Source organism: Chiloscyllium plagiosum, chromosome 3 (genome assembly GCF_004010195.1).
Source record: "Chiloscyllium plagiosum isolate BGI_BamShark_2017 chromosome 3, ASM401019v2, whole genome shotgun sequence".
Taxonomy (NCBI): Eukaryota; Metazoa; Chordata; class Chondrichthyes; order Orectolobiformes; family Hemiscylliidae; genus Chiloscyllium; species Chiloscyllium plagiosum.
This window is the reverse complement of record NC_057712.1, coordinates 87,448,559-87,461,267: the sequence shown is the minus strand read 5'-3', so window position 1 is coordinate 87,461,267 and position 12,709 is coordinate 87,448,559. Positions and strand designations below refer to the sequence as shown.

At 39.6% G+C, this 12,709-nt stretch overlaps 1 protein-coding gene across 6 annotated transcripts in view; it reads left to right on the top strand.

Moving 5' to 3' along the window:
• Positions 1–4: 4 nt before the first annotated feature.
• The window catches only part of usp45 (ubiquitin specific peptidase 45), a 158,199-nt gene continuing 145,494 nt past the window's right edge, over positions 5–12,709 (top strand). For 4 of the 6 annotated variants that reach the window (XM_043685569.1, XM_043685585.1, XM_043685603.1 and 1 more), the window contains exons 1-3: positions 313–409; positions 2,036–2,144; positions 6,835–7,004. In XM_043685569.1, coding sequence (XP_043541504.1) covers positions 2,042–2,144; positions 6,835–7,004 — 273 coding nt within the window. In that variant the 5' untranslated portion in view covers positions 313–409; positions 2,036–2,041. Of the gene's footprint in view, positions 92–312; positions 410–2,007; positions 2,145–6,834; positions 7,005–12,709 lie in introns of those variants that run through there. The other 2 variants (XM_043685574.1, XM_043685580.1) reach the window with 2 other exon arrangements.

The following is a 12,709-nucleotide window of genomic DNA, read 5'->3' as shown; positions in this document are numbered from 1 at the left end:
GAGACTGGCACATGCGCGTTCTCTCTCTCACACACACACACAAGCACGTATTTGATTACGGAGAGCAGCTGGAAGTCTCGCCTTCTGACCGGTAAAGTTGTTTAATGAGGGGAGGGGGTGTCAGTATCCCCAGCTTCCGGGGGTTCCGGTCAGCGCGAGTGCTGGAGCTGGCCCGCCGGGTTTTGCACATTGAAGCTGCGAGAAGGGGTCAGCGGCGAGAGGCTTCCCCTTCCGCCTCTCTCCCAGTCACTGCCAAGCCCTACCCCTTCACCGGGAGTCGCAATCTCTTCCTACCCCTTCTCCGCTCTAACTGTTAACGTTCCAGGTGGAAACCCGGGACGTGTCGGAGGGTTTGAGTGGGGACAGTGTGCAAGACAGATCGATCCAAAACGTTCGAGAGCAGCCGCCGGTATTTCACTTACTCAGTATTAAAAAGCCTGTCAGCAAGGCCCGCGTCTTCTAAGCAATCACTCCACTCCCGTAAATAAACTGCCGTCTTCGAATAGATTCTCTGCTCTTAACATTGCGGAGAAATCTTAACCATGTTTTGTGTGCACCGTTTGCACCGACTCAATTCCAGCACCGTAGATTGAAATGTGGTTGCTTTGGGGGTTTGCAATTACATTTAGTTTTGCATCCCTGGGATTTCCACTATTAGGGTGTTATCATCTCCAGCATTCCTGCTAAACTGCAAATTGGTATGATATGGCAACTTCATTTTGCGTGAAGGGGATCGTTTTAAAATCGTGTCACGATGACGGGACGTTTACAACTTTTTTTTGCAAAACTAACTTCGCAATAAAACTTTGTAAAATAAGTTACTAAATATCAACTATGACGATTCCTTGGGGATTGAAAAATACTGCAATATATTTTCAAATCTTGGATGCAATTTGCCACGGTTACAAGTTCCTTGAATTTCTTAAAGCTTGAGGAATACATTTATTAAATCACTCCTCGCCAGTTTAGTTAGGTCTGATTTTTTTTAAAAAATCACGCTCAGTGGAATCAATTTCTGAATCTAATTGTATCAAATTTTTATGTTGGAGGAAATTAGAAGTCCAAAATTTAAACATCTCCGGAACTAAAATTAGAATTCCTACTGTGTGGAACACGTCGGAGCTATCTGCTTTTTACCGTGATATGTAGATGTTGGACTGGTGTGGACAAAGTTAAAAATCACACAACACCAGGTTATTGTCCAACAGATTTATTTGGAAGCACTAGCTTTCCGAGTGCTGCTCCTCCTTCAGGTAACTAGTCGGTCCACTAGTAACATGATGAAGGAGCAGCGCTCCAAAAGCTGGTACTTTCAAATAAACCTGTTGGACTATAATCTGGTGTTGTGTGATTTTTTAACTTTAATTTTTACTGATTCATTTGATTTTTATTTGAATTTGGGATAAACAAAAATATGCTTAAACATTGCAACATGAAAAAGAGACAGCTTTAGCATTTGTTTTTGGACATGTATATAATACTTTTACCTCTTACTAGTCATATTATATGGCTTCCCTAGATTTGCCTGTAGTAATTGTTAATTTCTATCCTAAAGTCGCTTTGGGATAAACCTTTGAGGACCACCTGCTTTTTTTTTGTTTTTAAATGCCACAAAATATCTAATTGTTCTATCTGTATTTGTTTGTCTACAATAATAGTTTTAAACATATTTACTTTTCTGAAATGATATTGTCTGAATCAACTTTTTGTGACACGGATCAGTTTTGCAAGTGATTTCAAAGAATTGTATTGAATTCAAATAAACTGCGTTTCTTTACATTCTTGTGCCGGACCCTCACCCCAGTGTGAAGTGGGACTGCTATCACTCAGCATTGTGAAAAATAATCTTTTCCTGGCCCTCAAGTTATTTTGCTCTGATGTTCTGAAAAAGCTGTGATTTCAAGCCCATTTGTTTAAACTTTAAACAGCCATGCATTCGGGGTCTTAGTTTTTAATTTAAAAATTGTTTCTGTATTCAGTTTTTTGTTCCTTTGGTCCCTTGTGCAGTTAGTCATGTGGCATATTAAATTCTCAGTGACAGATGAGGGTAAAAGACCCATCCTCCCGATGTAATGGCGAAATGACAAAAAAAAACAGAAGGCCTGAGAGGTATCAAGATGATGATTCATCTGATGAAGTCGCAGGTAAAATGGTTTCTGTTTTCACAATAGTGATACTTTTCAACGTTAGCAAGATTGTTTCTTGTGCAGAATTGAATAATAGACAAAGCCAGTACAAATTACAATTTAAGATTCATCATGAGCACTATTGAGGTTTTTAAAAAACATGTAGTGCAAAGCAACTTACAAATCTTGCCAAATTGTTCTTCCTCTGGTCAATCCATACTTTGAAAGTAAACTTCTCCCATGTATGAATGCATATTTGTGATTTTTGAGAAAATTTGTAGCTCAGTTTGATATTCAGGTTGTAAGTTTGCTCGCTGAGCTGGAAGGTTTGTTTTCAGACATTTCATTACCATACTAGGTAACATCAGTGAGCCTCCAGTGAAGCGCTGGTGGTATGTCCTGCTTTCTATTTACGTGACTTGATTTTTTTTTAAGGTGGGTGATATCATTTCCTGTTCTTTTTCTCAGAGGATGGTAGATGGGGTCCAAATCGATGTGTTTATTCATGGAGTTTCGCTTAGAATGCCAGGCCTCTAGAAATTTCCATGCATGTCTCTGTTTAGCTAGTCCTATGATGGATGTGTTGTCCCAGTCAAAGTGGCATCCTTCCTCGTCTGTATGTAAGGATACTCGTGATAGTCGGTCATATCTTTTTGTGGCTAATTGGTGTTCATGTATCCTGGTGGCTAGTTTTCTGCCTGTTTGTCCGATCTAGTGTTTGTTACAGTCTTTGCATGGTATTTTGTAAATGCCATTTGTTTTCCTGGTTGTTTGACAGGCCCTTTAGGTTCATTAGCTATCTAAGTGTAATGGTAGGTTTGTGGGCTACCATGATGCCAAAGGGTCTGAGTAGTCTGGTAGGTGAATGTGAGGACTGCAGATGCTGGAGATCAGAGTCAAGATTGGAGCAGTGCTGGAAAAGCACAGCAGGTCAGGCAGTATCCGAGGAGCAGGAAAATCGACTTTTCCAGCAGGAACCCTTCATCAAGGAGCCCTTCGTCAAGCATGGAAATAGGCCCTTCGGTCCAACCCGTCCATGCCGACCAGATATCCCAACCCAATCTAGTCCCACCTACCAGCACCCGGTCCATATCCCTCCTAATCCTTCCTATTCATATACCCATCCAAATGCCTTTTGAGTGTTGCAATTGTACCAGCCTCCACCACTTCCTCTGGCAGCTCATTCCATACACGTACCACCCTCTGTGTGAAAAAGTTGCCCCTTAGGTCTCTCTTATATCTTTCCTCTTTCACCCTAAATCTTTGCCCTCTAGTTCTGGACTCCCCAACCCCAGGGAAAAGACTTTGCCAATTTACCCTGTCCATGCCCCTCATAATTTTGTAAATCTCTATAAGGTCATCCCTCAGCCTCCGACACTCCAGGGAAAACAGCCCCAGCCTGTTCAGCCTCTCTCTATAGCTCAAATCCTCCAACCCTGGCCACATCCTTGTAAATCTTTTCTGAACCCTTTCAAGTTTCACAACATCTTTCCGATAGGAAGGAGACTAGAATTGCATGGAATATTCCAGCAGTGACCTAACCCATGTCCTGTACAGCCACAACATGACCTCCCAACTCCTGTACTCAATACTCTGACCAATAAACGAAAGCATACCAAATGCTGAGTCTCTGCATTACTGCTTTAGCTATGAGCCCTGATATAGGTGATCCCATGGGTGTTCTGTTGATTATTTTGTAGGCCTTGGTATTGAATGTGAAGTGGGTGGAGAGGCACAGGTCTGCTAGTTTTAGGCTGTTGTCTTTGCTGATGAAATTGGTGCTGTCCAGTGTTTGTGTCCTTGGTTTCTCTAGTAGTGTTTCTTTGGCCAGGTTGATGGTAATTGGTGTGAACAGGGCTGATACGTCAAAGGAGAACATTATTTTGTTCTCTTCTAGCTTGGTGTCTTTGATGGCGTTCAGGAAATCTTGGGTGGAGTAATTGAATGCCATGAGTCTTCTAAGTATTTCAGTTTTCGGTGGAGCTCCTTGGCCAATCCGTTTGTTGGTGTTCCGGGTCGTGGGAGTATGGTTGGGGGGGACGGGAGCGGCTCTGGTTTGTGTGCTTTAGGTAGTCCTTAGAAGCAGGGTGTGTTGGATCCAAATGGTATCATTTTTTGGAAGTCTCTCTTGTTTAATTGTCCTGATTTCTGAAGCCTGCTCAATGTGGTGTGATATGGTTTTCTAGTTGTGGGGTCAGGTCTATTGCCACCTGTTGGTAAGTATTGATATCTGAAAGCAGTGAGTTCGCTTTTTCGATGTACTTTGTTCTGTTTAGAATGACAGTCACGCACCCTTTGTCTGGAGGTAGGGTTACAATGTTTTTGTCTTTCCTTTCCTGTGTGTTTAGTGTGTACCCTTCCTTTTTCCTGCTTAGTGTTGGTGCAACTGTCTGTTTGGTTTGCAGGGTTTCTTCTGTGAGTCTGTTGTCTTTCAGTGTTGATTCTAATGCTGCTAGGAAGTCCTTTTTGTCTGTGTCTCTGTAGTTGTACTTTCACCCTTTTACTCGGATGGCTTTTTCCGTATTTGTTAGTTATCTGTCTGATAGGTTTTTTTATCCAAGCATCTGCATTGTCTGTGTTGTTCTTTTTTGTGAGTTTGCCCAGTTTTTCCTGTAGGGTTAGTTTTTTCTCATTTTCTATGTTTGCTGCTGTTTAATGCTTATGGCTCGTCTGTCGGTCCATTCATGGTCTGTCACGTTAGTACATACAGTTTTTTTGAAATTTCCTAATTGTATTTATGGACATTGTGGTTGTGGGTATCATTAATCATTTCTCGCAGCATTCTGCGGCCTTTCTGTTCTGCTATTCTTTTGGCTGGTGGGGTGTGGAGTGGTGGTTAGTGTTTAAGACCACAGCGGTTAATAAACCTAAAGGACCCTATACAAACAACCAGCAAAATGAATGTCACTTACAAAATACCATGCAAGCAGTGTAACAAATACAACATTGGACACACAGGCAGAAAACTAGCCACCAGGATACATGAATATCAACTAGCTACCAAAAGACATGACCGACTATCACTAGTATCCTTACATACAGATGAGGAAGGACACCACTTTGATTGGGGCAACATATCCATTGTAGCACTAGCTAAACCGAGACATGCATGGAAATTCCTAAAGGCCTGGCATTCTAACTGGGACTCCATCAATAAACACACATCAATATTTGGACCCCATCTACCATCCTCTGAGAAAAAGGACTGGAAATGATATCACCCACCTTCAGAAACCAAGTCACATAAATAGAAAGCGGGACATACCACCAGTGCTTCACTGGAGGCTCACTGATGTTACCTAGCATGGTGACGAAACTTCTGAAAACAAACCTTCCAGGTCAGCGAGCAAACTTACAACCTGTACTACTGCACATTTTCAGTAACATTGCAATAATCTCAGTGCATTAATCCTGTGTAATATCTGTCAGTTGTTCTGGAAAGCTTTAGGTTTTTACGTTACTGTTTTAGAATTGCAGCACTTTAAAAAATTCTATTTAAGCTTGTAGCTTATGTGCTGCTAAAACTATAAAATTCTTATAGTTGTATTTTGGTTAATTTCAAGGTTATTAGTTTATTATTACTTTGAAGTAACTGAATTTAAAATACAAGTAGAGATTGTTCAAAATACATAGCAGACCACCCAGAACTCTGATAAAAAATTGACATGAATTGCTTATAATCTAGTGAAAATTATTTGGTTGTTTTCTCTCATTCCACAGAATTGATGTCTTCCTCTTGTGTGCTGATGTAACAAACCTTTAGTAATGTAATGTGCAGCATAAAACTTTGACAAAGATGCATCAAAAAGGTCTATTTGTGGCCATGTTGTCATCGTTAGGATTTCAACAATAGCCAGAATTGGTTTTAAAATAACACTGCATTTATCACAACTACTTATCACAACATTTTGATACCACAAAGTTAGTTTCAGTTTTGGTTTATGTACTTGTACCACTGTTTACAAATTTGAAGGACATACCAGTCATGGGTGAATTTTTTGGCTGCTTTACAACTGCACCTCAAACACATGCGTTATTTTTACTATTGCCTATTGTTTAGTTAGAAATTTAGTGCAGCTAATGGGCATTGTCTAAGCTGTGGCCATTTCTAGTTCTTGTGTTCTACACATTACATCCATTAAACTTTGTTGTTTCTGTGGTATATTTTACTCATTAGATTGTTGTTTTCAGTTTTGATTGTATGTAGGGAAGGACTGTTCTTGATGCTATCGCCTTGTTGAAGGTGAAATTATAATTTAAGATCAGAGCATATGTACATATGAAAATGTATACACATTAATAGGAATAATTTAAACTATATGTGTGGCCCTTTGGCTCCATCATGTGCATAAGTGATCCATAAAGATAAAATAGTTTGGCATTTGTATAGTAGTGAAACAAACCTGCATCTTTCCCTGTGGAGAACCAAATGTTCTCTTACATTATTTGTAATACTACAAATGCAGAACATCAGCTGAAGTTCACATGAAATGTTTGATTAGTACTGCAGTTCTCTTTTAAGTAACAGTTCAAGTTATTACAAAGGAGCAATTTTACTTGCAATTGCACTCCTAGTGAAATGTATACCACTTAGGGTTTGTACTTTGTAAGCAAATTTCTACTAGCTATAAACTAAATCAAATCAAAATTGAGGTACAATTTGGAATTTTGTGTTTTCTAAATTCCATGTATTTGTCTACATTTTAAGGTTCTACCTGCCAGCATATTGGAAGAGCAGTGGATCTGATCCAAGTGAAGAAGGCAGTTACTCAAAATCACTGGTCAGTTTGTGCGGAGTGTGTCAGAAGTTTGAAAGTACATGATGAAGTGCCTGATGTTTCACCAAATATTTGTATGTGTCTGAAATGTGGTTACCAGGTAAGCAGCTTAAGATTTTATAGTATTTTATTTAATCTAAACCTTTCCTTCAAACCTAATTAATTTTTAATCAAAAGTTTAATTTGTAGGATGACTAAGCCATAAGATCATAAGAAATGGAAATAGGAGTAGGCTGTTAGCCCCTTAAATAAGCTGTGTCATTTAGTATGATCATAGCTGATCCAACATATGTCCACTTAGATTAGCTTACTGATTAAGAATCTATCTCTGCCTTAAAGATACACCAGATCTCTGCCCCACAGCTCTCTGTGGCGAGAAGCTCCAAAGACACTCAACCTTTTGAAAGCAAAAGGTCCTTCTCATCTCAGTCTTAAATTTGCGCTCCTTTATTATGGGACTATGCCCTCTGGTCCTAGACTTTCTCATGACAGGAAGCATTTTCTCAGCATTTACCCAGTCAAGTCCCTCAAGTACTGCTTGCTTCAATGAAATCATGTCTCATTTTTCTAAATTCCAATGAGTAGAGTCCCAATCCGTTTAACTTTTGCTTATAAGTCAATCCTTCCATCGTGGGAGTCATTCTAGTGAACCTTCTCTGAACTGTCCCCAATGAAATCGATCTTTCCTGTATGAGGGGATCAAAATTTCTCACAGTATTCCAGATGTGGTCTCACTGATTTCTTGATGCACCTGTGTGCTAGCTTTATGTTTTAAGTGCCACCAAACCCTTTTGTGTTGCAGTTTATCTCTATTTAAGTAATACACCCTTCATGAAATAATGGTTGTTTGTCTCATCAAAACTATTCTTTTCACGTACCATTACAGTTCATACCATCATTGACTTATCTCATGCTAAAATTAGTTCTATAAGCTAGAAATTATGATGTCATTCATTGTCACTTTTCTTCGAATCCTCTTCAACATATGAATGCCACTGGTTGTGTGCTAGGCAGTCATGACTTATTGCCAAAGTGACATTGCCTTTGAACCTATGCAAGATTAAAATAACTTGCTTAATTAAATGAGTAGAATAGAGGAGGGCATGGAGGTGGTCACCAAACCATCACAACACCAAGCTGGGTAGGAGGGTGGTCTGTGAGGAGGATGCAGAAATGATTCAGTGTGATTTGATTAAGCTGAGTCTGGGACCAATGAATGACTCATCAAGTGTAATGCAGATAAATGTGAGGTGTTTACATTTGAAAGCGAATGATGATCTAAATTTTTGTAATTGATGCCTTTTTTAGTTCTTTCCCCATTTGGGGTGAGCAGAAGATATCCTAAAAATGACAACTGAATCACAGCTGCGGCTGACCAAAGATACTTGTGCCCCAACACAGGTTACCGATGAGTTTCATACATCTGTCACTTGTGATCAGATTCTTAACTAAAGCTTTCCAGGTTCACAGTGTTGTCCTTGTTGTAAATCTCTGTCACCACAGCATTTGGCAAATGGACCATGGTAGAATCTTGCATGCGACTTTGTTTAATGTTGGTACTTTGGCACAGTCATTGTCAGCATGATCTTGGACCACTTCCCATGCAGCCTTTGTCTCCCTTTGCAACTGAGAGACTCATGGTCTTCCTTGGTCTATACTGCTGTTGGGGACGTGACTAAAGCAAGTGAAACTGTCCTTGGTGGCATATGGGTTTGTAAATAAATTATACAAATTTAGGCTAATTGGAAAAGGAGCCAAAGAGTTACTGGCAAAACCTGACCAGTAGCAGTCTTGGAGAGTAGGGATTTAAATAAAAGCATAAAAAATGCAACATCTGAATGAATCCCAAGTTATGTAAGACTGAAGGTCTCCACAAATTACTGACCCTGGTAGCATTTCTTTCAATTTCAATAGATGGCTCCAGGCAAATTGGGTCTCAAACACTGATGTACATTCTCAAAAGTGGATAGAAATGACAAGTCTGGCTTTGTTTGTGGCACTGTTGCCTCTGAGGCAGATAGTTTTAGTTTCAAGTCTCACTCTAGAACTTGAATACAAAGGTGAAGGCTGATCCAGTTCAGTACTGAGAATGTTGTGCTGCCAGAGATGCCAAATTTAAGATGAAATGTAAATTAAAATATTTGCTTATATTATGAGCCTCATGGAGAATCTTAAATGAAAATAATCACATTTTATCAAATGCTCCCTAAAGAAGAAATTGCCATCAAGATATCTCTGTAACCTTTGATATATTATTCATGGAATATTCCTTTTAAGAAAAATCTCTCTTCCATTGGCAACTTACAATTCTCACTGCTTGATTTCACTCTTACTTATTTGGTCGTAGTCAGAACGTCTCTAATAATAGCTTATCTTTCCACAACTGTGCCACCAATGTACTTTGAGTTATATCTTACCTTTCTATCTAAATGTTTTGTCCATCTCACCTAAAGGTGCACACAGGAATGCTCACAATATTCTATTGTGCCTCTCCAGCATTTTCTCGGCCCCTTTACTATCTCTGTCTTCCTGAAGTGCTTGTCCGTCCTGAATGAGCTGCAGTTTTCTCAGATGCAAACTAGGTATATTCATCTCATGGTTATAATGAATAACTAGGTTATTCATCTCCTCATTTCCCAAGCGTTGCTGAATGATGTCTGTTGGTATGGTTGGAATACATCCCAGTTTATTGAAACAAACTTAAGTGCACATGGAAGAGGTGTAGATTAAAAATTTTCAATCCTTTTTGGATGGAGGAATAATGCTGCAGGATTGCTAATGTTACACCATAGTTCAAGAAAGAAGAGAAGGGTAAATCAGGAAACTGCAGGCCAGTCAACGTAATAGTGTAGTGGAGAAATTATTGGAAATCCTTATTGGTATGCTTTGCCGGTGTAGCATGCTGGAAATCAATTTCTGTCATTCCCAGAGTTGTCATAAAAGTTAAAGATTTTTAAAAATATGCAAAATTTCTCAATTTACATGTCTCTTAGACCTAGGTTGACAGAAAGCATGCACCACATTTTTGTACTTAACAGTGATTACTATTAATCACAAAAAATTCTAGCTGTGGGTAAATTATTATGAACCATTGATATGTAACTCTGCTAGTTAAAACTGTAACACTCTAACCACCCCTATAAGACTTCTTTTACATAGAAATACAGACAAACATAAAATATAGCATGGATGTTATGATGGAGAGAAAGACTGAAAAGCCAAATCAGTGGGCCCTGTCCATAGAATTTTCTGGGATGATCCTTCCACCTTGTCAGGCCCTGCTGCTTCTTAATATTCCTTCTCCAGATACTTTCACTTGCTTTCATTAGCCAAGAGTGACTGGTTGATCTTAATGAATTCTCTGGCTTGTTGGCTAAAACAGTGACTGATGAAGGAAGTACGTTGGCTTTCTTCAAGTTTGAGGTGATTTTTCCTTTCTGAAGTTTTAATGTTTTCTGCCCAAACATTCACACCCAAAAGTTATTTTTGTGCAGGGGAGCCAAATACATAGTTGTTGGCAAGCAGAGGGTTTCTCTGGTCTAGTTGTCAATCAGCTACATGTGGATGCTTGACTCTTTGTTTACACAGATGGAAATGTGTTGCTGGAAAAGCGCAGCAGGTCAGGCAGCATCTAGGGAACAGGAGAATCGACATTTCGGGCATTAGCCCTTCTTCAGGAATGAGGAAAGTTGGTCCAGCAGGCTAAGATAAAAGATAGGGAGGAGGGACTTGGGGGAGGGGCATCGGAAATGTGATAGGTGGGAAGAGGTCAAGGTGAGGGTGATAGGTCAGACTGGGGTGTGTGTTGTCCCAGTCAAATTGGTGTCCTTCTTTGTCTGTGTGTATAGAAACTAGTGATAGTGGATTGTGTTATTTGGTGGCCAGTTGGTGTTAATGTATACTGGTGGCAAGTTTCCTGCTAGTTTGTCCGATGTAGTGTTTTGGTACAGTTCTTGCATGGTATCTTATAAATGACGTTAATTTTGCTGGAGGTATCTAATGGATCGTTTAGGTTAATTAGTTGCTATTTAAGTGTGTTAGTAGGTTTGTGGGCTACCATGATGCCAAGGGATCTGAGTAGTCTGGAAGTTATTTCTGATATGCCTTTGATGTAACGTGGCTCCAGATTTTGGTTGTGTTGTGTTTGCTTATTTGGGTTTCTTCCTGAGGAATTTGGCTGATGATGTTTATTGGGTACCCGTTTTCTTGAAAACATTGTATAGATATTCTTCTGCTTTTTGTGGTTCCTGGGTGCTGCAGTGCAATGAGCTTGTTCAAATAATGTCTTGATGCAGCTCTGTTTGTGGATGTTGGGATGATTGCTTCTGAAGTTAAGTATTTGGTCCATGTGTATTGTTTTTCTGTATATGCTGGTTTGAAGCTCTCCATTGACTGTGCATTCAACTGTCACATCTTGGAATGGGAGACTGTTGTCATTCTCCTCCTCTTCTGTGAATTTTACGCCAGTCAGGATATTGTTGATGGTGTTGTATGTTTCCTCTAATTTGTTCCGTTTCATGATGACAAAGGTGTCAACTACGTAGCGGACCCAAACTTTGGGCTGGATAGATGGGAGGGTAGCTTCTTCAAGTCTCTGTATTACTGCTTCTGCTATAAGCCCTGATACTGGTGATCCCATAGGTATTCCATTGACTTGTTCATAGGTTTTATTATTGAATGTGAAGTGGGTGGTGAGACGCAGGTCAACGAGCTTGAGGATGTCTTTGCTGGTGAAGTTGGTGCTATCTGGTGTTTGTGGGCCTGGTTTTTCTCGTCATGATGCCAGTGTTTCTTTGGCCAGGTTGATATTAATTGATGTGAAAAGGGCTGTAAGGTCCAAGGAAATCATTATTTCGTCGTCTTCTACCTTGGTGTTCAGGAATTCTTAGGTGGAGTGAATGGAGTGGCATGTTTTTGGTGTTTTAGTTTTTGGTGGAGTTCTTCGGCTAGTCTGTATATTGGTGTACCAGGTAGGGAGACTACCTATCTTCCCTTGAACCAGAAATGACAGCATTCACCTTAAGAAATCAAGACCTGTAGACTGAGAGAAGGGACATACCACCAGCGCTTCACTGGAGACTCTCATTGATGATGTTATCTGGTATTGTATTGAAATGTCTGAAAATAAAGTTTCAAGCTGAGCAAACTAACTTACATACTTATCATCAACTTGAGCTATAAATCTTCTCCAAAATTGATAAAAAGGTAGTCTTTACATTGTCAGGGATAGAACAACATCCATTTAGTCAAGTTTGGGTTAATCAAGAACATGAAGGGAGGTCTCATTAAACCAAGTTGTGACTGACAAGCTTGTTTGGATTTTTTAAGATAATAGGGAAGCTTGTTATTTATGTGTAAAGTATGGGAGTAATTCAGCAACATGCCACATAGCTATTATGAGATGCAAATCCATGAAATTCTGGGAAAAACGGTAGTGTGGGCATGAAATTGCCTCAGTGACAGGAAACTGTGTGTTGGTGATTGAATTTTTTTCTGACTGAGAGGTTGTTTGCATTAATGTCCTTTGTATGCTTGTTTGGAGTCAATTACTTTTAAATTTTTATAAGCAACCTAGATTTGGTTGTAGGGAATAACATTATAAAGTTCACAGCCATTTGGATACAAAACTGGCTCGAAGGTAGAAGACAGGGTGGTGGTGGAAGGTTGTTTTTCAGATTGGAGGCTTGTGACCAGTGGAGTGTCACAAAGATCGGTGCTGGGTCCACTACTTTTTGTTGTTTATATAAATGATTTGGATGTGAGCATAAGAGGTATAGTTAGTAAGTTTGCAGATGACACCAAAAT